Source organism: Rattus rattus, chromosome 3 (genome assembly GCF_011064425.1).
Source record: "Rattus rattus isolate New Zealand chromosome 3, Rrattus_CSIRO_v1, whole genome shotgun sequence".
NCBI classification, from domain to species: Eukaryota; Metazoa; Chordata; class Mammalia; order Rodentia; family Muridae; genus Rattus; species Rattus rattus.
In genome coordinates this window covers 54,723,767-54,750,960 of record NC_046156.1, presented here as the reverse complement: position 1 = coordinate 54,750,960, position 27,194 = coordinate 54,723,767, and the positions used below count along the sequence as shown (strand labels likewise).

The window sequence follows — 27,194 nt, the reverse complement described above, 5'->3', positions numbered from 1 at the left end:
GCAGTAGTGGCTAAAACTGTTGGCCTCATAGCATAAGATGGTGGTTTCATTACCACTGAGCTGTATCTCCTACCAAGCCTAAGTTAGTGTATTTTTACTGCCACTTTGTTAAGAGTTCTGAGTTAACTATGCTTTTTTTAATGGAAAATAATATTTTAATTGAAAGAGACTGACAGACGATATTTTCAGGCCTGGTGTTTGGCAGTCATTTTCTCAAGAATGAATGAATTGAGCCTGTCACTTCTGTGAAAACAAGTTGCAGTATATGTTTGCCAAGGATAAAAATTGAGCTTTTAGATGAAATTGCAATTTTGGAAAAAAGGGTATCTGTCGCTAAGAGTCTGACAGTTTTTCAGTATTTAAATCCTTTTCTGATGATATGTGTGTGCATGGGCATGTGGATGTGATCGTGCACATGTATTTATAATGGGTAATAAAATTTGGAAGAGTTGTACAACTCACTGAATGAGTATTATCCAACTGACCAAAGGAAAGAGAATCAAAGCACAATAGACTAAATACATAGATTTCACATTACTGTGGATACTTAAGAAATAAACTTTTAAAGTTTTTCTGTTATATCAAAGGATTGTCATTTTTTTCCCTACAATTACTTAAAAAGACTACTAAATGCAGTTTTCCCTTTTCTTAAGTATGTAGTTATGAGGTTACTTTTGTTGATTTTGCTTTTTTGAGACAGGGTTTCTCCATGTAGCCTTGGCTGTCCTGGAACTTACTCTCTAGACCAGGCTGGCCTTGAACTCACAGAGATCTGCCTACCCTCCTCTGCCTTCCAATTGTGTACCACTACTACCCAGCATGAGGTCAGGTTTTTATGTGCTTCAAAGAAAAAAAAGATTAAGTTTGGCTTGGCGTTGCATTTCTGAAGTTCTTGCTACTAGAGAACCTGATAGATTGCTTAAGTCTACAAGTTCAGTGCTAGCCTGCATTCAGCCTAGTGGAACCTTGACTAGACAACTCAGATTAAATGTAGAAGTGTAGATCAGGCCAGCTTCTATTAAAGCAGACACTAAGAAGACTGGAAGTAACAGTGCTGTCGTGTGTGTGTGTGTGTGTGTGTGTGTGTGTGTGTGTGTGTGTGTACTGTGGTAGGTAATGATCATGTCCTGCAGCATCCCATACACATGCTTTACCACTGCATTATAAATTTAGATTATACTCCCCCCCCAAAAAAAAACTATTTTTCATTCAGTTCTTTTATTTTTTTGTTATATGCGTAGCATGTATATTTGTATATATGAGTACATGTATGTGCAAATATATGTTTATATGTGTATGCCTGCTTGTGGAAGCCTGAAATTTATGTTGGGTATTTTCCTTGAATATACAACTTTACTGAGGCAGCATCTCTTGCTGATCCTGGATCTTGCCACTAACAGCCAATCTAGCTAGTGGTTTTCCTGTCTCTGACACTCAAGTGTTGAGATTACTGGCAGGAGTCAGGCATTCCCCACTTTTTTTTTTTTTTTTTTTTTTTTTTTTTTTTTTTTTTTTTTTTTTTAATGAGACTGTTTCTGACTGGCTTGGATCTTTCTGTATAGACCAGGTTGCCTTGCATTCATAGAGATCTGCCTTTGCTTTTGCTCTCTGCCCCTGCCTTCCTACTTTCCAAATGCTGGATTAAAGGTGTAAGCGATTTTGCTTAGCACTGTACTACCCTGGTTTTTTAAAACATGAATTCTGGGGGTCTGAACTCTAGTCCTCTTGCTTGAACAGCAAGTATTTTATCCGTCGAGCCATCTTCCCACTCCCTAAAATACTAAAATACAAATTTTTTTTTTTTTTTTTTCTGAGCTGGGACCAAACCAGGGCCTTCCCCTAGGCAAGCGCCTACCACTGAGCTAAATCCCAACCCCTAAAATACAAAAAAATTTTTTAAATAAATTGATAAATATTTACAAAATTCTAAATATTGTATGTATAAATAGCTATACTGCAGGCAAAAGTGCTTTGCATTCTTTAAGCACTCAAGATTCTGGGATCAAAATAAATCCTGGTTCCTTGCAGGACAATAAAAAAATAATAATTTACAATCATTGAGACAGTGAGAAAGATAGGAGATAGTGGAGTAATTCATTTGAAGTTTTTAGATTAGGTGTGTCCGTCAGTATGCCTGCAACAGAATGTAAAACTGAAACATTTCTTACCTAGAGTTAGCTTTTATATAAATAGCTCACCATAACTTACTGACTTTGTTTTATGGTTATAATTTTTTCATCGTATTTTTTTAGTGCCAAGTTCAGTGATTAGGCTCAGGGTGATGGATAAATTAACCTCTGTCTCTTTCTGTGAGTCACAAACTGCTCTTCTGTTCCTAGTCATTAGACTCACAGGAAAGTGGGAAAGAACTGCTGGAGTGAACACAGATGCATCCTTTGTAGAGAAATACTTACGGTCTGTGGCTTAGTGATGAAAAGGCGTGTACTACATGGTACTGATGAACACCACACACACACACACACACACACACACACACACACACACACACACACACACACACACACCAGGACCTTTACATGTCGTGTTAGACAAATGCCTTACTGTGGCGCTACACCACAGCTCCAGTTTTGAGTGCGTGTATATGATACATGATTTATGTTCCTTCTATGAATTGTTTGTATGTTTTCTGTTTTTCTTCATACTTTTTTTGCAAATATTCTCAATGATTCTATACATTATCTTTTGTTGAATATGTAAATTGGTTAATTTGAGCCCATGTGTTCTGTTGTGGTAACCATCCTCTAAGATAGTATCTTGTTCTTGTCTTCTTGACTTTTTGCTTATGTCTACTGCTGCTTAGGGATGATCCTATGCCCAAGAGAGCACAATTAATAATGATTTCCAAAACAGCACCACCAGCTGGCAACCAGGTGTTCAATATCAGAGCCTAAGGGGAACATTTCTCACTTAAATCACCACAACAAACAAACAAGTCACACAACATAGAGTAGAGTGGCCATTTAGTGAAGAGGGAAGATGAGACTACAATAGAGTGCTCAAGATACATGCGTGCATAAAAGGGAAAAGAAGAAGAGGAGGAGGACAGAGTTGTGATCACTTAAGGTTCTAGGGGCTGAAAAGGAAAAATAAAACAAAAACAAACAAAGGGGAAAAAAAAAGCCAGAAGAGGAGCCAGCTGTGCTGTGGTGGTATTATGCCTGTGATTTCAGTATTTGGTTGGTTAGTGGCAACAAGATCAAATGTTCAGTATTCTCCTCAAGTAAAGCAAATTCAAGGACAGTGTGAGCCATATAAGACCTGTTTCTTCAAAGAAACTCCTAAAATACCCCAAGAATTTGGGAGTTTTGGCTCAGCTCCTCCAAAGAGGTTATAGTCAGAATAGTAGGCCACAATGATCTGAAATGGAGTAGGCTAGAAGATGCAACATTGCTCACTCAAATGGCAGAAAACTCACATGTTTGCTTTATGGCCCCTTTCAAAGTATTATTAGAATGCTTTCACAACACAACTTTACTTCAAGAATGAAAGATTGGGGTTGGGGATTTAATTCAGTGGTAGAAGGCCCTGGGTTCCGTCCTCAGCTCCAGGGGATTTGGAATGGTGGTTTACAAAGAATAAGGAAATAGTTGTGTGCCTTTATTGACTTCTCATGAGTCCCAGCAGAATTTCTTACAAATAAAAAGTGAAAATTATTTTATGAGCAAGGTAAATTTTTGAGTGTCTTATTTCTAAACCAAGCAAGGAAAGTCCTATAGATGTGGGAATTCTATTAAATCTTCAGTTAAGCAAAATGTTTCAAAATTCTTCTAAAAACATTTCCATTTTTATTAGTAGAGCATTACAATTTTACTAAATTAATTACCTTTTCAAATTTTTGTTAATAAAACTTATAGAAACTAGTTTTCTTTTGGGAGGTCCTCTCATGTCCTTAGTATTGTATCGAAGCTTAAAATACTTCCTGTGTCTTCTGATACCACGTCCCTGTATTGGGTCTGGTGGGAAGTATTAGGTAATGGTTATGAGTTGGGTTTCAAGTTACACAGGATTTGAAAGAGTTCATTCAGAGTCTTACTTGAACCAATACAAATAATGGCTGGAGTAAAATGTTTGGAGCACTTTGGCTTTTTTTTTTTTTTTTTTTTTCTTTTTTCTTTTTTTCAGAGCTGGGGACCGAACCCAGGGCCTTGTGCTTGCTAGGCAAGCGCTCTACCACTGAGCTAAATCCCCAACCACACTTTGGCTTCTTATACCCACTTGTGGTCTACTAATAGAATGCTAGTATCCAAACTATACAACATAATTTTTAGGAACAAGTCTCATATAATAAGTACTAGTGTACAGGGTGAACGTCATTCATTGAAAACATGTACTCATTTTTATGTGGAATACGGTGGATATGAGGGTGGGGTGCTTAGAATCATTTCATTGTGATTGACTTGTAAGTCTGAAGAATCAAAAGTAACAAAAGCACTGCCCTTCAGTGTTCTGTTTATTAGATTTTGTGTTTTCCACTCAACAGTATCTTCATGTATTATGAAGCATATTATAAAGGGTGTATGAGAAAACCTTGAACCTGTTGAACCTTGCTGAGATGTTAGCACTCAAATTATTTAAAAAATGATGTGAGATATTTTGTAACAGTAAATCAAATAGTCATTGAGATGTTCAAAAGTAGAGATTGTGACTGAGTTTGCTGCTTCTGCTTGACATTGGCTTGAAGGGTGATCCCTTCCCCCCTGGAGCTGGGGACCGAACCCAGGGCCTTGTGCTTGCTAGGCAAGCGCTCTACCACTGAAGCTAAATCCCCAACCCCAACTCAGGCTGTTCTTAACATCTATCCAACTATTTTCTCATTTGTTCCTCACTTAATATTGTATGCTTTCAAGATAGATTGTCTGAATTAATAAAGGCAGGAAAAATTAGCTGTAGACAATCATTGAATTATTCGAATATTTCCTATGAATTTGTTTAGACTACTACTATGTAAAATAACCCAAGTTCAAGCCAGATGTGTTACTGCTTGTTTATAATCCAAGCACTTGGGGTTTGGAATTTAAAGCCAGCTTGGCTTATAGCAAGAACCTCTGTCAAAAAACGAAACAAAACAAAGAAATGGTCAGTCTCAATGTGTAACAACTTCATGTTATCTTATTTGCTTATAAAGATCTGTTCAAAGAGGTAATGTTACTTTTCTGGTGCTAAGAATCAAACCTAGAGCTTTGAGCATTTCAGTGAACCATTTCTCCCTATTTGTACATTCATTTCTCTCTTGTGGAAAAAAATCAAGTCTCACTGTAAGCCCTCTCACTTTTTTTTTTCCAAATTAACAAGGCCACTGAAGTAGATTGATAAAATCATACTTAAAAATGGCTCTTCTACGTTGGAGATACTAATGTATAAGATACAGGGAGTGATGAGAAAATCCAGCCTGAAATTGAGAAGAGTGTTGGACTGAACTGCAGACATTGTGAACTGCCATGTGGCTGATGGGTTCCTCTGGAATGACAGCCACTGCTTTTAACCACTTAGACATGTGCAATACCTCAGTTTGATTTTCTAACTTTGAAGTTTAAGTTCTTTAAGTACTCAAGTAAACTTTTCCCTTTAGAGGGTTTCAGTAGCTATATTGAAATACAATATATTTTATTTGTATGTGTGTGCTGTCACATGTTTGTCTACAATCTACCCAGAAGCCAGAAGTTGATGTCAGATCTTCCTAAATTGATTTCTAGACTAAAGGGTTTCATGTTGAATTAGATTGAGCTAGACTGGTGTTGAGCAAACCCCAGAGACCTTCCTATCTCTGCCTCTCCAGTGTGTACTGGGGTTACAGTGTATATCACAGTGTTAGCCGATCTTTCTTTAAATCGGGGTGTTAGAAATTGAACTTACATTTTCCAGTGAGGTCATAAACACTTATCCAAATGAGCCTTTTCCCCAGTACTATAATATGTTATTAACAACAAGCATCATTATAATTATCAGAATTCACTTATTCACTGTATAAGAAGCAAATGAAGCATGCTTACAAATATTTGAATCTTGTAAAGTGATCGGAATGTTATGTAAGTGGTTAGGTCTCAGAATTCACATAAACCCTTTTAACTATGATATAGATGTCTTCAGCATAACACTAAAGCTTTATGGTGGGTATGTAATAGTGTAGAATATTAAAAATTTAAAATGTGTGTGTGTTCAGATGGCAGACCTAGCATACACCTTTAATCCAAGAGCTATTTTTTTTTTTTAAGATTTATTTATCATATATAAGTACACTGTAGCTGTCTTCAGACACACCAGAAGAGGGCATCAGATCTCATTACAGATGGTTGTGAGCCACCATGTGGTTGCTGGAATTTGAACTCAGGACCTCTGGAAGAGCAGTCAGTGCTCTTAACCACTGAGCCATCTCTCCAGCCCTCCAAGAGCTATTGTAAACAGGATTAAATAAAGTCAACTATATGTCAAGGTGGAAGAAGCAGCCAGTTGACAAGGAGTGAACATAGGAAAAAAAAGGAGTATGAAGAAGTGACAGAAGGATGTATAGAGAGATGCACAGGAAGTAGAGAGGGAGGGACATTCAGTTCCAGAGATTTAGAGCATGGAGAAGGAGAGCTGCTTTTTGGGATGTCAGCTGAGGAAGGTCAAGCTGGGTGTTTTCTCTGCCTCTGAGCTAGCAAGCTTTCACCTGACATCTGGCTCCTGAGCCTTTATTGGTAAAATTCAATGTTTAAGATTTTGTTAAAAATTTAAAAACAGTATTTGTCACTTCAGTGCATGGCACAACCACATGGAGAGAGAAATCACACCAGTTTTGGATTGACTGAGAAGCCATCTAATTTGATGAGTAACCTGGGAAGTCCTCAAGGGGAGAGTTAAGGATGGGAAATACTATAATAGAAGGTGCTAGAATCCTGTATGGTGCTACTTTTTCTTTAGATGGCTTGAAAGTAGAAGCAGAAAGTGAAAATATAAACAACTTACCTGGCATTGACATAATGATGATAATAATTATTGTCAGTCTCATAATTCATGTTATCTTTAATAGTCATAGTGGGTTTTTTGGCGTCAAATCCATCAAGTGGATTAATAAGATACAAGCCTTAGAAAGACTTGTAAATGAAAATAAGAAAAATACTCAGACACAGACAGAGGAGTTTAGACAAGACCCTGCTGCAATAGACATGATGAAACTGAAGAAGGGCGTCTCAAGGTTGTTAGAAAATCAACCAACCTTAATTTATCTAGTTACTATACAAGACCTACCAGCAGATAAGTACCCCCAAGGTTATAGAGAAATTAAATGGAATCTTACAGGCATATTAAATTTGAAGAGATTCAAGAGAGTGGGCGTTTTATATAGTATAGTATGGATTCATATATTAAATTCATGGGCAACTCAGAACAGTTATCCCCCAAGACTGGAAAAAATTGGGAACACCAATATTGGAAGCTAGTCCTCAGTTGAGCATGGTGGAAAGAGGAAGCGAGGCCATAGAACAAAGATATAGGACTAGAGGTATTAATATTTCCCAATATTTCAATTGATAGTTAAAGACCAATATGCTGATATACAAAGGCAGCTTGAATTTGATAATCACACCTTGGCACTATGCCTTTTAGCAATTTTAAATGCTTGGGACAGGGTAGAAGATTCAGGAAAGAAGTCTTAAGTCATTTTCTAAAATTATACAAGGTCCAAAAGAAGCCTTCATTGATGTTTTGCAAAGTTGACTTCAGCTGTAAATAGAATATCATCATATTCAGAAACCATATAAATATTAACTGAATCTTTGGGTTTTGAAAATGCTAATTCAGATGTGAAAGGGTGATTAGACCTTTAAAGGCAAGATCCATTACAATAGGTGAATGGATTAGAAATTTGGCTGAAATATGAAATCCAATGAGATCTGATGCCCTTTTCTGGTGTTTGTTGAAGACCAGTTTGCTCACATACATAAAATAAAAATAAATCTTAAAAAAAATCAAAATATCAGATTTTTTTTTTTTAAAGATTTATTTATTTATCATATACAAGTACACTGTAGCTGTCTTCAGACACACCAGAAGAGGGCATCGGATCCCATTACAGATGGTTGTAAGCCACCATGTGGTTGCTGGGAATTGAACTCTGGACCTCTGGAAGAGCAGTCGGTGCTCTTAACCGCTGAGCCATCTCTCCAGCCCCCAAAATACCAGATTTTTTAATTGTGATAAGCAAAGTCATTTGAAAAGGGATTGTAGGCAAGGTGTTATTAGGAATAATTTTTTTTCTAGAGATAATCCAAAAACACTGCTGGATATAATCAAGGACAGAACAGTTTCAATAGATAAAACAAAAAATTCAGGAAAGACAAAATAAAACAAACAAACCAACAACCCCCAAAATCCCCAAGTATTTTGGCAGACTGCCATAAATGATCAGAGACCAAAGCTAAAATACAAATAGAAGGCATGGAAGTTGAACATTTAGTAGTCACCAAAATCTTGGTATCCAGAGTGGTCTCTTCAGGAGGTAAATACTCAGCTTCTAGGGATTGGAACTTTATCTCAGGCAAAACTAAGCACAAGATGGTTTGAGCGTATAGGGCCAGAGGGACAAATAGGAAAATTCAAGCCATTGTGGCTACTATAGACATGAATTTATGGGTACGTGATTTTTTGCAACAATGGAAAACCAGATTTATTACTCCAATCTCAGACACAAACCATAAAATAAAGAATGCTTCTGAGAAAAATATTAAAAGGTACTGTCAAGAACAGTCAGATAGGGGGTTGGGGATTTAGCTCAGCGTAGAGCACTTGCCTAGCAAGCGTTTAAGGCTCTGGGTTCGTCCCCAGCTCCGAAAAAAAAAAAAAAAAAAAAAAAAAAAAAACAGTCAGATAGTCCAGGTTTTCTATAAGTGGGGCATGACAGGTGTTGGTCTTTCATAGGTACCACCGCCATACCTTTAAAATGAATAACTGATAATACTCTGTATGATTGGATCAGTGGTTGATGAAAACAGAAAAATTACAGGTAATAGAACAGCTGGTACAGGAGCAGCTAAATGGTCAGTATATTGAGGAATCCATGGAATTCCCTGTGTTAAAAGAAATCAGGAAAATTGAGGGTGTTAATAGATTTAAGAGCCATAAATAAGATCAGCCAGTAGGCTCTTTATAGCTTGGAATTCCATTGCTAAGTCATGGCCTTTGATAGTAATTGATTTAAAAGACTGACTTCACAATCCTTTTGCCAGGAGCATGATAGGGAAAGGTTTTCTTTCTCAGTACCTACTTATAATAATAGTTAAAATAAAGAGATATCATTGGAAAGTCTTGCCACAAGGAAGGTTAAACAGTCTTATGTTGTGCTGGTATTTTGTAGTAATAGCCATTAGAAATAATTCATAAACAGTTTCCTCAATCTAAAATTTAGAATTATATGAATGATATCTTACTGGCTGATTTTGATGCAGATATCTTAGAAAAAATGTTTGATGAAGAGAATTTTGCCTTGCTGGGGATTTCAAATTGCTCCTGAAAAAGTACAAAGAGGGAGATTCTGTTAATTATCTAGACTATAAAATAGGTCTACAGAAAATTTGACCACAGAAAGTACAAATCAGGAGAGATCAATTACAAACTCAAGGATTTTCAAAAGTTGCTGAGAGATACTGACTATGGCACCAAATTGGATAAACTACTCAAGGTAAGTAATTTGTTTCAAAACTTATGAGGTGATAAGGACCTAAATAGTCTAAGGTTATCAGCTAAGGCTGAGAGAGAATTGCTCTGGTAGAAAAGAAATTACAGGGTGCACTTGTGGACCATTTGGATCCAAAGCTGGATTGTATTTTAATTATTTTGCCCTCTACCCTTTTTCTCACAGGAATTCTTATGCAGAGACAGGATAATATATCTTAGAATGGATATTTTTAGCACACAAACAGTAAAAAGTTAAAAACCTATGTAGAAAAGGTTTCTAAATTGCTTCTGAAAGAAAAAAAAGTGAGACTTCATTGATTAGCAGGAATAGACCCAGCTGAAATTATGGTACCTTTTACTGATGCTGAAATTGCCTCATTCTGGGCAGAAAGTGAACATTGGCAAAGAGCTTGTAGTAATTTTTTGGACGAGATTAACAACAAATATTGCAAAAGCAAGAGACTTCAGTTTTTATAAAGAAGTAATTGGATTCTCTCTTATGTAGTAAGAGACACCAATTTCTGGAGCCCCTACATTTTACACTGGTGCAAATAAATCATGAAAGGCAAGTTATAAACCAGGAAAAATAAAGTGGGTCAAAAACCTTATGATTGAGTTGTATGCCATTCTTACAGTAGTACTAGATTTTCCTGAATCTTTTAATATAGTTATTGAGTTTCAATATGCAGAAAGAATTGTTTTAAACATTGAAACCACTAAACTTAGTCTGGATGATTCAGAATTATCTTCACTTTTTATTTAACTACAAGTATTCAAAAATAAAAAAAAATCATCCATTGTATATAACATCAGATCCCATATGGTTTTACTAGGCCCTGTAGTACAAGGTAATGATGAAATTGATCAGTTTATTAGGAAATGTTCTAGAAGCCTCAGAATTTTGTAAGAAACACTAGTAAACGTTTGAAGATTTTTCCGTCACTTGACAATGAGGAAATTATAAGGAATTATACTTGTTCTTGGTATAACCAAACTTCATTACTTGCAGGAAGTAACCCAAAAGGTACCCAAAGAAATGAAATTTGGCAAATGGATGTGTTTCATTTTGCAAGGTTTGGAAGATTAAAACATGTGAACCGTATCATAGATACATATTCAGGATTTCAAATGCTTGACGTTCTGAAAAGGCTGAATTTGTAATCACACATTTAATAGATGTTATGGCTATCATGGGGATGCCTGTACAAATTTAAGACCAAGAATGCCCCAGCATATGTCTTTAGTAAAATGCATGTTACAACATACAGGATATTACAGGTATACCACACAATCCTGCAAGCATAAGCAGTTATAGAAAAGATCTAATTGCAATTTAAAAAGAATTGCCTAATAAACAGAAATAAAGACCCCCCCAGAGATAGATTACACAGTATATTAACTTTTGAATTTTTAAAATGTTAATGAGAAAGAGACGACAGCTGTAGAGAGATATTGATAGTAAAAAAAAAAAAAAAAAAAAAAACAACCAAAAAAACTGTTGAATTAAATTTAAATTGACTTGTATCTTTTAAAGATGTGTTGACCTCAGAGTGGAAACTGGGATATGTGTTGCATTGGAGAAGAGGTTTTGTCTTTGTTTCCACAGGAGAAGAAAAGTTGTGGATACCATCAAAATTGATAGATTAGATTCAAACAGGAGAGACCTGAATAAGGAGAGGTTGTAGGTAGTTCCATCAGACAGCTTGGTTATTCCGTCCAAACTAATTTGTAAGGACTAAGAAATGCCTTTCATTTGATCAGTCATGAAAAAAAACAAAATTAAAAAAATTTTTTTGAATGAAAATTTACCAAGGCACACTTGCCTTACTGGCATGAAAAAAAGAAGAAGAAGAAAAAAAAAGAGTTTTCTTAAATTGATTGTCTTAATTCCATGTTAGAATATTAGACCGTAGATAGCCACGTGATAGCTACATGGTCCACACCACATCAGCTTTTGAGTTTTCTTAAAAAGGATATTTTTGTTCTTTGGTATTAAAGACACAATTAAGAGATTTAAATTGTTTTAAGTAAAGTCAAAGGGTTATTACAGTTCAAACTTGTTTTCTAAATATATAAGAGAGTGATTTGGAGCTAAGATAAAATATTTAAGCTGGATGCTGGTAACCCATACCTTTAATCCCAGTGGAATTCGAGAGTTATCATGAACAAAGTGGTGGCACACACCTTTAATCCCACCACCCAGGGGCAAAACTCAGATACAGCTCCTAATTGGTATGTTTGCACACTAGAGAAATTACATACTATATAGATTATTATAAAAACCCTCTACAGGGTTACTAGAGAGGCAGCTAATTTCCAATGGGAACAGGAACAAAGAACAGCTTTTTTTTTTTCTTTTTCTTTTTCTTTTTTTCGGAGCTGGGGACTGAACCCAGGGCCTTGCGTTTGCTAGGCAAGCGCTCTACCACTGAGCTAAATCCCCAACCCCAAGAACAGCTTTTTTAACTGCCAGTAAGCCCATCTCCATGCATACAAGTGTGATCAATATTGAACCAAATGATACCATAATTGTGGATATCATATATTTATTGGTGAATTGGCAACTGGGGACTCTTCATAAAGCAAAAAGGAGTCCACTGCCATCTGCCTGTTGGCTTTTATTGCAAACATTTCTCATATATGGAGAGTAAATATTCTTTGAGAAACAAATCTGGATATTTTACAGGGCATGGAGAACCTTACCAGCCACTCTATGGTTATAAAGGCACCCTTTATAATGATGGATTGGATCTGTTTGAGGGCAGAGTCCTTTCCAGCCATGGAAGGAAAGGTACTACAGTGAAACTGGTACCTGTATGAACTCCTTTTGACTAGGAGGTTGTAGCAAAGGGGTCTTGCCTTCCTGCACTGAGGAAATAAAACTTAGTTGTTTATAATCCCCATCCCTAAACTACTTACCCTTTCCCCCCAAACAGGCACCTATTGAACTGTGGGGACAGATGGATGGAATGGTCACAACATTTGATTAACGAATGGTACTGATGGTTCATCAATCACTGATAGAACCAAAAGTAATGGGAAGTGGCAGCCTATAGACCACAGGATGGAATGGGAATGGCCAATACTGAGGAAAAAAACCACAAAATCAGTGCAATACTATTGGCTATCAGGCAGACAACTAGGAAAGCAAAAGGAAAATATCTTTTCCAATTCATGGTGTCTATGTAATAGAATAGATATTGGTCATCAAAATGGAGAACCACTAATGGGCAGATTAATGGCAAAGGTATCTGATCATGGGAGGGATGAATGGAAATGGTAAAACCTACCAAAACTTAGCAGAGACATCAAATTTTATGTAGCTCATACAGGCAAGAGAGACAAAATAATGAAAATAATGAAATAATGGACAAATTGGCATCAAGTTTAGTTAAGACCCATACACTTCACCGTCCCAGCTTACTGCATCAAATGCAATTAAAATTAATGTTCTGATTTTTACTTTGCAATAGATTCTGAGGACATCTTTAGAGGATCATTATTATTTCTATCTTAATACAGCCTCTTCAGTTATGGAGAGTTGAGCTGCCATGTAGGTGCTGGGACTCAAAACCAGGTCCTCTAGAAAAAAGATCAGCCAGCTCTTAACTGAGCTCGCTCTCTAGGCATGTGTTACCATTCTTCTCACTGTTTGTATAATGACATTTTTTTCCCACTCTTCTATTTTGAATGTATTTATATATTTGAGTGTAAATCGTCTTTCATTTTCAACATAAATTAGATCTTGTTCATTGATTTTAGTCTAATTATATATATACATATATAATGTGTATATATATGTATATACACACACACATTTTTGTTTTGTTTCTGAGGCTTGAGGGCTCTGTGTTGTTACCACTGAGTTATGGCTCAGTACTAATGTCTGCTTTTGGTTGGATTCTTTAATCCGTTCATACGTAATGCTATTATTGGTAGAGTTGGATTTATACCTGCTATCTTGGTTTATCTTATTTCTCGTGTATCATATGTTTATTTTCTAACATTATCACCTGCATTTATTTATTTATTTATTTATTTATTTATTTATTTATTTATGAGACAAGAGTCTAATGTTCCAGCTCCCTTCCAACTTGTTATGTAGCCAAGAATGACCTTGATCATACTGCCTTACTCTTACATACTGGGATTACAGGTGTGTGCCCATAACTGGCTTTCTGAGGTGCTGGAGATCAAGCTCAGCATCAAGATCATGCACTGATCATGCACACTTCCTGCATGGTAGGCAAGCACCTAACCCCTGAGCTACATTCCTATCCCTGCTACCTAATTCACATACTGTTTCTCTTCACTTCTAGCACTCTCGGTTGTTATTTACTGATTTTTGCCTAGTAATTTAAGGGAATCATTTTATCAAAGTGTATATTCTGAATTGTGAAACCTGATGTCTACTTTTAGAAGGCATTGGCCTCATTTTTCATGAGAGGTAATGGATTTAGCAGGTTCATTATGACAGATTTCTGTTAAGCGCTTCTCTGTTATTACAGCTAGCAGTTAGGTTATAGTAAGTGTGTGTGTGTGTGTGTGTGTGTGTGTGTGTGTGTGTGTGTGTGTTGGGGGCACTGTTGTAGTTAGTTGTCCTCATCTGTTAGTCCTTGTTTCCCATCCGTTGGTGTGCCTCACCCCTACTCCCTACCCCCTACCCTCAGTGCATGAGCCACAGGTGTTTGAGGTGAATCTTAAAGAGATTTGTTCTGAGTCCAGAAGAATGCTTTTAGTGGCCTGTCTTGTCAACTCTAGTTTCATTTGTTCTGTGATATCGCCATCTTCATCTTAACTGTTTGCCATCAAAATTTCCTGTTTTTAAGAGTACTCTTAGGTTTGACGTTTTAAGTATCTGTCCACGAGCTCGAAGCCCTGCACCCCACCCCTACCCCTCCCCACCCCTTCCGTTCCAAATCAAGTCAGTTTTGGGATAAAGAGCTTGATCTTTCTTCTTAGGGCCTCCTTTTCCCTGAGTAGATTCATAGCTTCCACCTGTGCACCTGTGTGGCTACACATGTACACATCCATTTTTTTCCCTCACAGGCTCCATTGTGTTTGTATAAATGCTAGAGAACAAAGACAAGACAACCTTGGATAGCTGTCTCACCTTTTTGCGACAGTTTCTTTGTTTTGCTACTGCGTATGTGATCTTAGCTGTACTTGCAGGGATTCTTCTGTTTTTGCCTTCCATGTTGATGTAGTAGCATTGTGATTATATTACACACCTGTTTTACTGTGTGGCCTGGGGATTCTAATACAGGTTCTCACATTTGTCAAGTGCTTTACCCACTGAACCATCTCAGCCCTCTGGCAGATTCTTGAGCCTCTGCTTTGAAGTGCTAGATGGGAATAGTATCTTAATTCTTGATGACACGAACAAGGTGTTGGATAGAGGGAACCATAGCTGTTGGTTTCGTTGGATTGACTTTTATAGAACAAATTCTTTGTTCTACAAGTGAGCTGCTTCAGCATCTCTTGGTCTGCATTGCTTTGGGCAGAATCTTTGCACTGGAAGTTGGGGAAAAAAGGAAACTCCAGATCTGGCTACACTGTCTTAGCTTTGGAGTTCAAAATCAAACACAGGTGGGAGGAGAAATGTTTGTGGCTGGTTCTTCCTGGGGAGAAAATTGTAGTCCTTGACCTGACATTGGTGGATAATGTCTTTTTGGCTATGTTCAACTGGAATGTTGCTTTCTGAGAAAATGTCATAGACTTTAGTTTTTATTTTTTCCAGTCAGGCTTTCTTTTAATTTGTATTTGGCGGTATTTTCATTATTAGCTCAATTTAAGATGATTATTGATGTGTCACAGCTTAAATATTCTACACGGGGTGTTCATCTTTTCTGACTTCACGTGAGTTACCTAAAACATCTTTAAGATTTAATTTTTATTTAAGATTTTATGATTTAATATAGTGTTTTGGCTAGTTTCTTTTTCTTGAGACAGAGTCTTGCATTATATCCCTGGCAAGCTTGGAACTTAGAAAACAGCCTGCTTCTGCCTCCTGAGTTAAAGATTGATTTTGTCTTTTAATGTGTATGTATTTGTGTCTCTGTATGGATACGGGCACATGAGTGTACATGAAGGCCAGAGATGTCCATTCCCCTAGGGCTGGAGTTAGAGGTGATTGTGAGCCACTCTATATGGGTACTGGGAATTAAGCTCTGAAAATGCAGTAGACACTCTTAACAACTGAGCATTTTCTCCAGCTCATCTAGTTTCTTAATGTCTGTTCTAGGTAAAATATTTGTAACTTTTAGTTTGTTTTTATTGATGTGGAGCAAGTTAAAGAAACTTGAGGCTGAATGTGGTGACATACCTGTGATTCCATGTACAGCACTTGGCTGGGGCAGGAGGATCGACAGTTCTAGGCCAGACTGGGGTATATATGAGACCGTCTTTTAAAAAAAGCTTTCTCTGAAGACTTCATTTGCTAATGATTTTGATCTCAACTCTCCTTTGTGACTGAAAGTAATGTGTTTAGGTTCAGTGAGAGACTCTGTCTCATAAACATAAGGTAGAAAATGATTAAGGAAGACATCTACACACAAGTGAGCTCAACTGCACATGATTGCACACACTTTTGGGCACAGCACCTGTGTGCACCAGACCTTAGCCTAAGCAAAAATTTAAGTGTTTATTATGTGTGTGTAAGTATGTGTACAGATGTGCTGGTACACTCAGAGGCCAGAGGTGTTGTATCTCTTTGGAAATTTAGATAGAATCAGTTATAAGCTGCCTAACATGGGCGTTGGGAACCAAACTCTCGTCCTCTGCAAGGACAATACTTGCTTTTAATTTTAGATTGATTTCTAGTCCTTAAACAGACATTTAAGTGAGCTCCAGTTCTGTTAAAAGCCCGATGAAGTTTAACAGGGAAACAAAATATTTAATCTTTGTTTTATAAGCTTAGTCCTTTTAAATTTTTATTAAAAGTAGAGTGACATTTTGAGAAATGGCTAGGCAACTCTTACAAAGAAAAACATTTAATTGGGGCTGGCTTATAATTTCAGAGGTTTAGTCCATTATCACCATGATGGAAAGCGTGGCAGCATGCAGGCAGACATGGTGCAGGGGAGCTGAGAGTTGTATCTTTGATCCACAGGCAGCAGTAGGAGACTGTCACATTGGGTGTAGCTTGAGCTTCTATGAGACCTCAAAGCCTTCCTCCACAATGGCATACTTCCTCCAACAAGGCCACACCTCCTAATGGTGTTTCTCCCTGAGCCAAGCATTTAAACTGGAGTCTCCTCTTCCTTTCTGCCTCCTACTCTCCCCCTCCTCCATTTTTTTTAAACTTAGGTTTTCTTTTCTTCTTCTTTTATATCTCCATTTAAGGAGATTCAATAAATATTTACTTCTTTACTTAATTTTGAGTGTGACTCCCTTTACAAGATCAACTTTGTGCATGACTTTGTAGTTATTGTTCTGTGGTGAGTCAGCAAACCATGTTAAACATGATACCCTTTGTTTTATTTGCCCTTTATTGACTACATTTTCAAATTAAATGTCTTATCCAAAGAATAACATCCTCACTGTTTTCTGCTCAGCTAGTACAAATGGGTAAGAATAGACCTCTCGACCTTTTCATTTGACTGAGTCTCTTAGTATAGAATTTGGATAACCTCTTAAAGGAGTTAGTGAATAAGCGGTTATAGCAACTAGACAGTTGTGAGCTACCACATAGGTGCTGGGAATTGACCTGGGTCCTCTGGAATAGCAGCTAGTATGCATAACTGCTGAGCCATCTTGCCAGCTGTATCTTGGCATTCTTCAGGTCAGTACAAGTTATAGGAGTCAGTTTTCTGCCTCCCAACATGTGAGGCTTACAGTATTTGGAATAATTTTTGTTGGCCCTATTTTACTTTTTTTTTTTTTTTTTTTTTTTTTTTTTTTTTTTTTGTAGCTGGGGACCGAACCCAGGGCCTTGTGCTTGCTAGGCAAGTGCTCTACCACTGAGCTAAATCCCCAACCTCCCTATTTTACTTTTAAACTAGCACATAGCTAACAGACTACATGTTGAAAAACCTTGAATACCTTATTCTAAATGATGCTGAATATTATTAATATATTGCTATATTTGATGACAAATTGACTCATTGGTTTCTGATTACATAATATTTTAAAATTTCAATTTGAAGATGTACAGATCTTTAAGAATATATGAAAATAAGATGTCAGTAATTATTGACTATAATACCTATATTGTCTCTAGATAGATTTCATTGTTTGATACCAGAGTTGGGTTTAATATGATTGTGTTTGCACACATATTATCACATAAATATAAATTTGATATTTTTATGCATATTGCTAAAACTGACTTGTGAAGTTTGCTGGATATTTATGAACATAATATAAACATGTTGCTATATGGTATTTAGAAGTTGAGCCAGTTCATAATTTTTTTTCTGTATTACATATGCCAATTTTTTTCTTTATTAAAATTTATCTTATATGTAAAGGTATTTGTCTGCATACATGTCTGGGCCCCATGTGCGTACAGTGGATTCAGATGCCAGAAGAGGGTGTTAGACCTTCTGAACTAGAATTAGAGATGGTTGTGAGCTGTCATGGTGATGCTGGGAATTGAACCCAGGTCCTCTGGTAGAACAGCTAGTGCTTTTTATGACTGAGCCATCTTTCCAGCCCCTATCCAGTTTCACCTATGTCAAGTAATGTTTAGATGTTTATTAATATGGCCTCTCTCATGGCCATTCTGCCCTTTTACTTTGTTGCCAGTTGTTTTGTCATAGTTTTAACACTTCTGACCTCCAGCTTTCCATATTCTTTTTGCTGCTGTGCAGGGCAGTGATTAAACACAGGACTTAGAAGCCCCTGGGAATGCTTTACCCTGAGCTATATTCTAGTTCTTATCTGGATTATTTAATTCAGACTTCCTACAATTTAATGTACAGGACACTCTAATCACCTGGACTGGCCTCTCACTGAGCAATTAGGAGCCATATATGTTAATTCTAGCAGTTTCTTCCTTTAACTGAAAAGACATGTCTTTTTTTTTTTTTTAAATCTTTGCATATTTTCTGAGGAAGAGGGTTGTTTATAATTAAAAGATGTGAATGATATCAGAAGGAAAAGCTAGGGCTGAGTAAAAAGATTATTAGGTCATGCAAAAAACTGATGATTAAATTTAATACATATTTAAAGGAAATTATAGTGATGAGAAGTTAATTATAAGTGATTAATAGAAAAGTATTCTGTTTCAGTTAAACATTTATATATTTCAGTTTGAAATGTTGGAAAGTTGTTTTCTGTATCTTAGAAGTCTTTTTTCTCTTAGATGTGTGAATACTGACATATTCAAGGGCTCTGAGGACTTAATATTAAGTCTTTATGCATGATAGATAAGCTTTCTACCATTGAGATGCATCCTCATCTAGCTGAAGCCTTCCGCCCTTTACTTCTTTAGTAATCAAAGTTGCATTCTAGGTTTGATTTACTTATATCCCAGTGGTTCAGATGAGAAGCAAGTTAAATAGTATTTATTCAAAACCTACTTTTTGACTAAAACCTTTCCCTTATTTTGAATAATTGTATATTTTCTATATGAAAATTAACCACATAGAAACATGATAGTCACCCAGAATTCTTAATTTTCTTAGCTATAAATCTTACTGCATTATCATTATGAAGTCATTTCTTTACGTTTTTGTGTGTATGAATTTTGTGTGTTGTTGTGCTTCTTCAGAAGCTGTATACATTGCCTTTTTAAATAAATGGTGTGTGCGTGTGCCTGTATGTGTGAGTGTGCATGTGCGTGCGTGCGTGCGCTCGCGTGCGTGCCCGCCTGTGTGTGGTGTGTGGGTGGTATGTGTCAGCCAGGAAGAACTGTGTATCTGTTCACACGGGGGAAGACAAACAGTAATAACTTGGACCTGAAGCAAGTGGCCACTGATGTCTTCCATAGAAATTTTAACAGCAGTGGAAGTGATAGCAGCAGATGTTAAGAGGATGATGATTTCTTTTTGTCACAAGGAACTCCCCAGTTAGACCAAGCTGACTAGCTAGCAAACCACATACTTGGCTTTTTAAGTATGTTCTGGGGATCAAGTTCTCAAGCACTTTACTCACTGAATTCTTCTCTCTCTAGCCCCCACTTCAGTCCATTTGATTCCGCTGCATTTCTTCTTCTTTTAAAGATTGTTAAAGTTTATGAGTGTTTTTTTCTGTATCACATGCATGAGTGCTTGCAGAGTCCAGAACTGGGAATTAGATTACCTGGAACTGAAATTACAGGGGGCTGTAAAATGTCCTGGGGGTGAGTTGAACACAGGTCCTATTGGAGAACAGCCAGTGCTTTTAATCTCTAAGCCCTCCAGTTCTACACAGTTCCTTTTAATTTAACCAGTTAATTTATCATATATTTATTTTACTTTTAAAAATTATGAGCATACGTGTGGGGGTATGTTTATGCGTGTGCTGGTGGTGCCTGAGGAGGCCGAAGGCATTTGATTACTCAGAACTAGTTACAGATGGTCGTGAGCTACCCGTTGTAGATGCTGGTAACCAAATTCAGGTCCTTTTCCAAGAGCAACCAAGCGTTCTTAACCATTGATCCGGGCTGGAGAGATGGCTCAGTGGTTAAGATCACGGACTATTCTTCCAGAGGTCCTGAGATCAAATCCTCAGTCGTGAGCATCCCAGATGGTGGCTCACAACCATCTGTAATGGGATCTGATGCCCTCTTCTGGTGTGTCTGAAGATAGCTACAGTGTACTCATATAAAAATAAATAAATATTTAAAAAACAAAAAACAAACAAAAAACCCATTGATCCATCTCTCAATGACCCTTAATTTAATTTTCAAAAACATTTAGGTGTATGTGTTTGTGTGTGTTTGTACACATATATTGTTGTAAAATTATATAAAAAGAATGCTGTCTTTTATCCCACTCTAGGTCTGGCACCGTAGTGCTCCAAGATACCTGGTAGATATCTTCATCTCAGTCAGCAAAGTGTATCACCCGCTGTGCTCTATCCCATATCACACTGCCAATGGCTACTCTCTGTGCCTGGCAACAATCTCTCTACCCATCTAATTCCCAAGGCAGGTTGCCACCATGCCAGACATACACATCCCAGTTCTGTGACAGCCTAGTGTCTCCAACCACCACACACTCTCTTAAATTCAATTAAATTGCCACGAGAAAGAACACAGAACACAATAACCTCTGGTCCAATTGATAAGATATAATTGCCTGCCTAGATAACATATAGTTTGCTCATCTACATACACAAAATCCTGTACACATCCATCCCTAAAGAATATAAATAACAACCTGTAAATGTGCAGAGAAGAATCTTAACATCCGCCTCCATGTTCTCTTGGCCGCTCCCTTTCTTTTCCCTGTCTCTTCCTCTCTAAAACTTTTCTTCAGCCCATCCTTCCTTCTTGTCCAATGACAGGCCTCGTTCTATCTTGTGCTTGCCTTCACCTGCATAATGACATCGTCCTACATACATATATAGGTGCCTGCCCTGCAAAAGCAGGAATAGGGCATTGGATCTCTGACGCTGGAATTACAGGAAGTTGTGAGCACCCTGGAAACAGAATTCTCGTTCTTTCTTTTCCAAGAGAAGCAAGTGCTTTTAACCTGGTTTAACCCCCGCCCCCCACACCCTCCACAAACATACGTATATCTTATTTTTCTTTAAGCAGTTTCTCTTTTATGTACCTCTGGCTTCCTATAGCTTGCTATGTAGATAAGACTGATCTTAAACCCTCTTGTCTCTGCCTCCCAACTGTAGGGATTAAAGGAGTGTCCTATATCATGCCCAGCAACTTACTTGTTAGATTTATTTATTTATTTATTTTTATTTTTTTATTTTATGTGTGTGAATATTTTGCCTGCCTATGTATATGTAAATTCATATTTCTCTATGGCTCTCCATACATAAATGGTTTTGGTTGACCTTTTCCCGTCTTCTGTCCCCCATATCTCGGTCTCCTATCCCTGCTTAAATCTTAGCACTCCTAGAATTCTTACTTCTGTTTTCGTTTCATAATGTGTTCTACTATTACTATCCAGCCCACCTTATCCCCATTCTTTTGGGCTTTTTTTAGTTATGTGGCCTCTACGTACACTTCTACATAAACATATATACACATAAATTAGGTAAACTACTTTCCATTAATTATTCTCATCACTATCAATTTAGTTTAAAACTTATACACTATGTTTGAATATGCTATAAAATTTAGAAATTAGAATCTGCATATGGGAGAGAACATACCACACTTTCTTAGTGTGGGCTACTTCAGTTCATGTATTTTCCATTTTCCTGAAGATTTAGTAGTTTTCTTTTTCTTTGTGGCTTAATAAAATTGCATTGTGTTTGCAAAGCACACTTTTCAGTTTTTCTGTAGTGGTCCCAATTCCAGGTTGCTGTGTATAGAGCAGCAATAAAGAGGCCTGTGTAAGCATCTCTGTAGTATGGTATGGCATGGAGCCCTTTGGACATGCCCAGGAATGATACTGCTGGATGGTATGAGTTCTAGTTGTATTTTATTTAGTGTAGATGTTTCCACACTGATCTTCATGGTAGCTGTATCTGTTGACACGTTCATCAACAGTGACTAGGAGTTTTCTTTCCTTGAGCTCTTTCAACTTTTTATTTTCTGTCTGATTGTCATTCTTTTGACTGGGATGAGTTGGAATTACAAGGTAGTTTTAATTTGTATTTTTCTGTCTGTCCCAATCTAAGGAGTTAACAGTTCTTAAGTATGTGCTATAGTTCTTGAGATTTGATTTAGGTCCTGTGCGCCTCTGATCCATTTATATGTCCCTATGTCCTTAAATGAGTTTTCTACTCTCTGAATCTATTTCTTCACCTTTAAAATGGGAGCAGTAATTGAAAGTACTTATGTTAAGTAGACTTAAATGAAACTAATAAGGTACATTTTATAACCTGGTATTGTGGAATATAGTGGTACAGTCCATTGATCCCAGAACTCAGGAGGCAGAGGCTGGTGGATCACTTGTGAGCTTGCAAAGTGAGTTTCAGTCCAGCCAAGTCAGCATATTGAGAATGTATTTCAAAAGGAAAAGGGTAAAGAGATGGCTCAACAGTTTAGAGCAGAGGACCTGGGTTCCATTCCTAGTACCCCCTTAGCGGCTCACAACTGTTTGTAACTCACAGATACCCAGGCAGGCAAAACACTAATACACATAAAATATAAATAAATAAATTTTTAAAAAAGCAAAGATGACCCTTGTATTAATGAAAATTTAAATAAAACTTGGGCATTATTGACTCCTGTCTATCATAGCCCCAATTTACAAATGGACAAGTTAGATTGTTAAGTAAGAGAAAAGTGCAGGGTAGAACACAGTTTAACTGGGCCCAGAGCATCAGATAGACAGGAAGTGGTAAAGAGTAAAGATGTCCTCACTGCTTTCATGGGCATTTGGGGGAGGGGTTATTGAGTTTGTTTTTGTGGATCAGAAAATCTTGAAATTCTCATCCATAGTTTAGAATAGTTCTTGTCAAAGTGTGGAGTGAGGTCCATGAGAGCGGTAGCTTTCATGTGACATTCAGCTGTTCTGTTACCCTCCAAAAGTAGTTACTGGCTGAGCTCTACTGATTGACTTCACAGCAACTGAGTTATTTTATGTCATTCAAGTTCTAGGTCTCAGCTACTGTGGTAATTTACTGTTTATCTATATTTTCTTTTCTGTTCTTTTCTTCTTCCCCCTTCCCTTTTTTCTTGATTGGCTCCTTGACTCTGAAATAGTCTTAGCTTGGCACCCTTAAGAAAGGGAATGTCGTTTTTACAATATGAAATGAACATGCATTAAGAAAGTTTAAGCCTATACAGCATTAAGTCTGAAGAACACTTAGTAAATGTAATTTTATTCTGTATTTTACTGATTTTTTTAAAAACTTGTTATACTAAAGTTATACAGCATTTCTTTGAGTTACACAAATGCCATTATTATATGAACTAAGAGCATGTAAAGAATTTTTTGCCAGACCTGTTCCATTTTCCCATTTTCTATTTTAACATCTTAAATTTTGAAGTGAAATATGTCTATATCTAAAATATAATAAATGGAATTTAGGGACCAAGTTTAAAAGATTAGTACTAGCTAACCATGTTTTTAAAGTATTTTTCACAGTCTCTTGGCTTTTACTTTTGAAAAGGCTGACACAAGCAACTCCACCTTGTTGGTTAGTTTTCACAGGGTATATGTTTCCTGGGAAGTATTCTTTTAAAACAGCAGTTCTCAACCTGTGGGTCTCAACCCCTTGGGGAGTGTCAATTCTTTCACAGAGGTGCCTAAGACCATTGGAAAACAGATATTTACTTTAGGATTCATAACAGCAGCAAAATGAGTTATAAAGTAGCAATGGAACAGTGTTCTGGTTGGAGGTCACTGCAGCACAGGAACTGTAGTAAATTGTTATACCATTAGGAAGGTTGAGTACCATTGCTTTAGAATGAGGGGAGGAGGGAGAGGGAGGGGGGAGCACGTGTGTGTGTGTGTGCGCGTGTGCTGCAAGTGTGTGAAAAATGGTGGTGGGGTGAGTCAGTCTTTAGTTATGTTGTCAAGACTCTCTGTCTGTTCCCACTCAAGTGATTCTTGTGCATCAGCTTCCGCAGTAGCTTGGATTACATGTGCTTTCCACCAGACCTGGATAGATTGAGAAAATCTGTTTACATTTTTATTTTTTGTCAGAATGATTATATTAGATTCTGTGGTTTGTGTACTTACTATGTAGTTCTTGGAGACTTTGTTATACCTTGGACTTTACACATGGTGTTTCTTAGAGTTGTGTGTTATAAACTGTAAACAACACTAATTTTAGCCTTTGCTGGATTATATTTGTTTTGGTTTTGCTTTTTTGTTTGGGGACAGAGTCTTGCTATGTAGTCCAGACTGGCCTTGAACTTAGGATCATTCTGTCTCTCAGGTTTTAGGATTAGAAACATCTGCCATCATGTCCAGGATGCCTTTTATTTTTAAGTTATGTGTATGTGTGTGTGTACATGTGGATATGTGCATATGAGTGCAGGTGCTTTGGGAGGCCAGAGGCATTGGTTCACCCTTAGAAGTGGAGTTACAGGCAGTTGTGAATTTCCTGACATGGGTGCTGAGACATGGGTGCTGAAATCATACCCAGGTTCTCTGGAAGTCTTAGTTTGTGTTCGTAACTGCTGAGCCATCTCATCAGCCTAAACCATGTCATTTGTGTTGTGTATGCACCTTTAGTTCTGTGGTTGACATGTCAGTAGTTTGTTTTATTGACTTCTACGTTAATTTTTAATTCCCCAAGTTCCATATTTACCTCAGCAGTTTATCCTGTCTAATAGATAGTAAAATGGGAATAGGTAAAAGCATGGGTGCTTTTTCTCCCACAATCATATAGATTATATTAAGCACCAAACTAAATGTTATAGGATGTTTATTTTCTTCTCTTGCTACAACAAAATCACCCAAGAGTTTGTTGATTGAGAACACACATACCTGGTACCCTTAAAGCTCTAGAGGCAGGAAGTTTTACTGGGCTAAAGGCAGCATTGACAAGACCGATTCCACAGGCTTTAGATGGAATTTATTCCTTGTCTTCTTAGCTCTTTCTTAGTGGCTGCCTTTCTTGGCACATCATTCCAGTCTTCTGATTGTCTTCAGCTGATGTGTTGTCTAATCTGCATCTGAGTGCTAGAATGGTGGTTCAGTGGTTAAGAATATTTGCTCCTTTTCCAGAGGACCAGAGTTCAGTTCCCAGCACTTAGCTAAGGCTTAAAACTACCTGTAATTTCAGCTCCAAAGTATCTAACACCCTTTTTTTTAAAAAAAAAACTTCCTTGGGTACCTGTCTACACATACACACCAGCCTCGTTCTTATAGGTTCATTCTGAATAATTCAGAAATGATTCTGTATTAAGCACAATGATGACATCTCCCTCCTCCTCGCCTTTTGAGACAGGGTGTTAATTATTTATCCCTGGTTGTCCCGGAACTATGCAGACCCGGCTGGCCTTGAACTTAAAGAGATTTGCCTGCCTCTGCCTCCTAAGAATTAGTATTAAAGGCGTGTGTCACAACTGCCAGTTGCAGTTTCTTTTATCTATTCATAGGCTTTGAAGATTAGCATTTATTTTAGGGCTGTCAGCTACCCCTTTATTATAATAAACATTCTTAGGGGGAGCATTTTAATACATGTTTTCTTTTCCTAAATGGGTATCATATTCCTCCAGGGAAATAACTCAGGCTGCTTTGCTCATGTTTTTGGTCTTTTCTGTAGTACATGATTGGTTTCTATATGGTTTTATGCAGACTTTCCTTCTTTTCCTTTTGAAGAACATTAACCCCTGCTTCTTTTTTCTTTTCTTTTCTTTTTTTTTTAAGTTGGTGTAATACGGTGTCCAGTATGTCGTCAAGAATGCAGACAGATAGATCTTGTGGATAATTATTTTGTGAAAGACACATCTGAAGCTCCTAGCAGTTCTGATGAGAAATCAGAACAGGTATGCATCTTAGTTTTTCTCTATATTCATGTATATTTTTCTTGTCATTAAAATGTAAATTATAAAAAATTTGATTAAGTAATTTAGGCACTGCTATAGTTCTCTTTTAACTAGAAATTAAAGATTACTCTTCTATAGCTTCAGACTTGGTGGAATAAAATAGTTACTGTTTAAAAACTTAAAGTTTTACATAGATTTATGTTCTAAATATTAAGATTTTACCTATCTGAATGTCTTATTGCTAAAGAAATATTTTTGAAGATACGGATAACAAAGTGATTTTATATACTGACTAAATGTTTTTAAGAGCAAGTTACAAAGTTTTCACTTACTTCGTTAATCCACAAATGGCAAATGTGATGTAGATCTGTGTTTCTTTTGTAGGTATGTACTAGTTGTGAAGACAATGCAAGTGCAGTTGGTTTTTGTGTAGAATGTGGAGAGTGGCTGTGTAAGACATGCATTGAAGCACATCAAAGAGTAAAATTCACTAAAGACCATCTGATCAGGAAAAAAGAAGATGTCTCAGGTACGATATATATAGTTGCTCTTTTTAAAAAACGTGTGCATATGTGTGTATATACATATGTACACACTCATGCCACAGTGCTATTTGTGGATGTCAGAGGACAACTTACAGGAATTGGTTCTCTCTACCATTTGAGTTCCAGGGATTGAATCTAGGCCACCAACCTTGGCAGCATATGCCTTTATCACTGAGATGTCTTGCTTGTCCCTGTACACATAGTTTCAATGACACATTTAACCTTTCGAACTTAAAAATAGCATGTTCTACTTATTTATAATCTTTGAATACTAGCACTTAAAAAAAATAGAGAAAATTAGGGCTGGAGAGATGGCTCAGTGGTTAAGAGCGCCCGACTACTCTTCCAGAGGTCCTGAGTTCAATTCCCAGCAGCCACATGGTGGCTCACAACCATCTGTAAAGAGATCGGATGCCCTCTTCTGGTGTATCTGAAGACAGCTACAGTGTACTTATATATAATAAATAAATAAATAA

The 27,194-nt window shown here is 37.0% G+C and overlaps 1 protein-coding gene across 2 annotated transcripts in view; it reads left to right on the top strand.

Moving 5' to 3' along the window:
• Window positions 1–27,194, top strand: part of Trim33 (tripartite motif containing 33) — a 76,384-nt gene that overhangs the window by 4,677 nt on the left and 44,513 nt on the right. For both annotated transcript variants that reach the window (XM_032897602.1, XM_032897601.1), the window contains exons 2-3: window positions 26,055–26,173; window positions 26,558–26,702. In XM_032897602.1, the coding sequence (XP_032753493.1) occupies window positions 26,055–26,173; window positions 26,558–26,702 (264 nt within the window). The remainder of the gene's footprint in view (window positions 1–26,054; window positions 26,174–26,557; window positions 26,703–27,194) is intronic.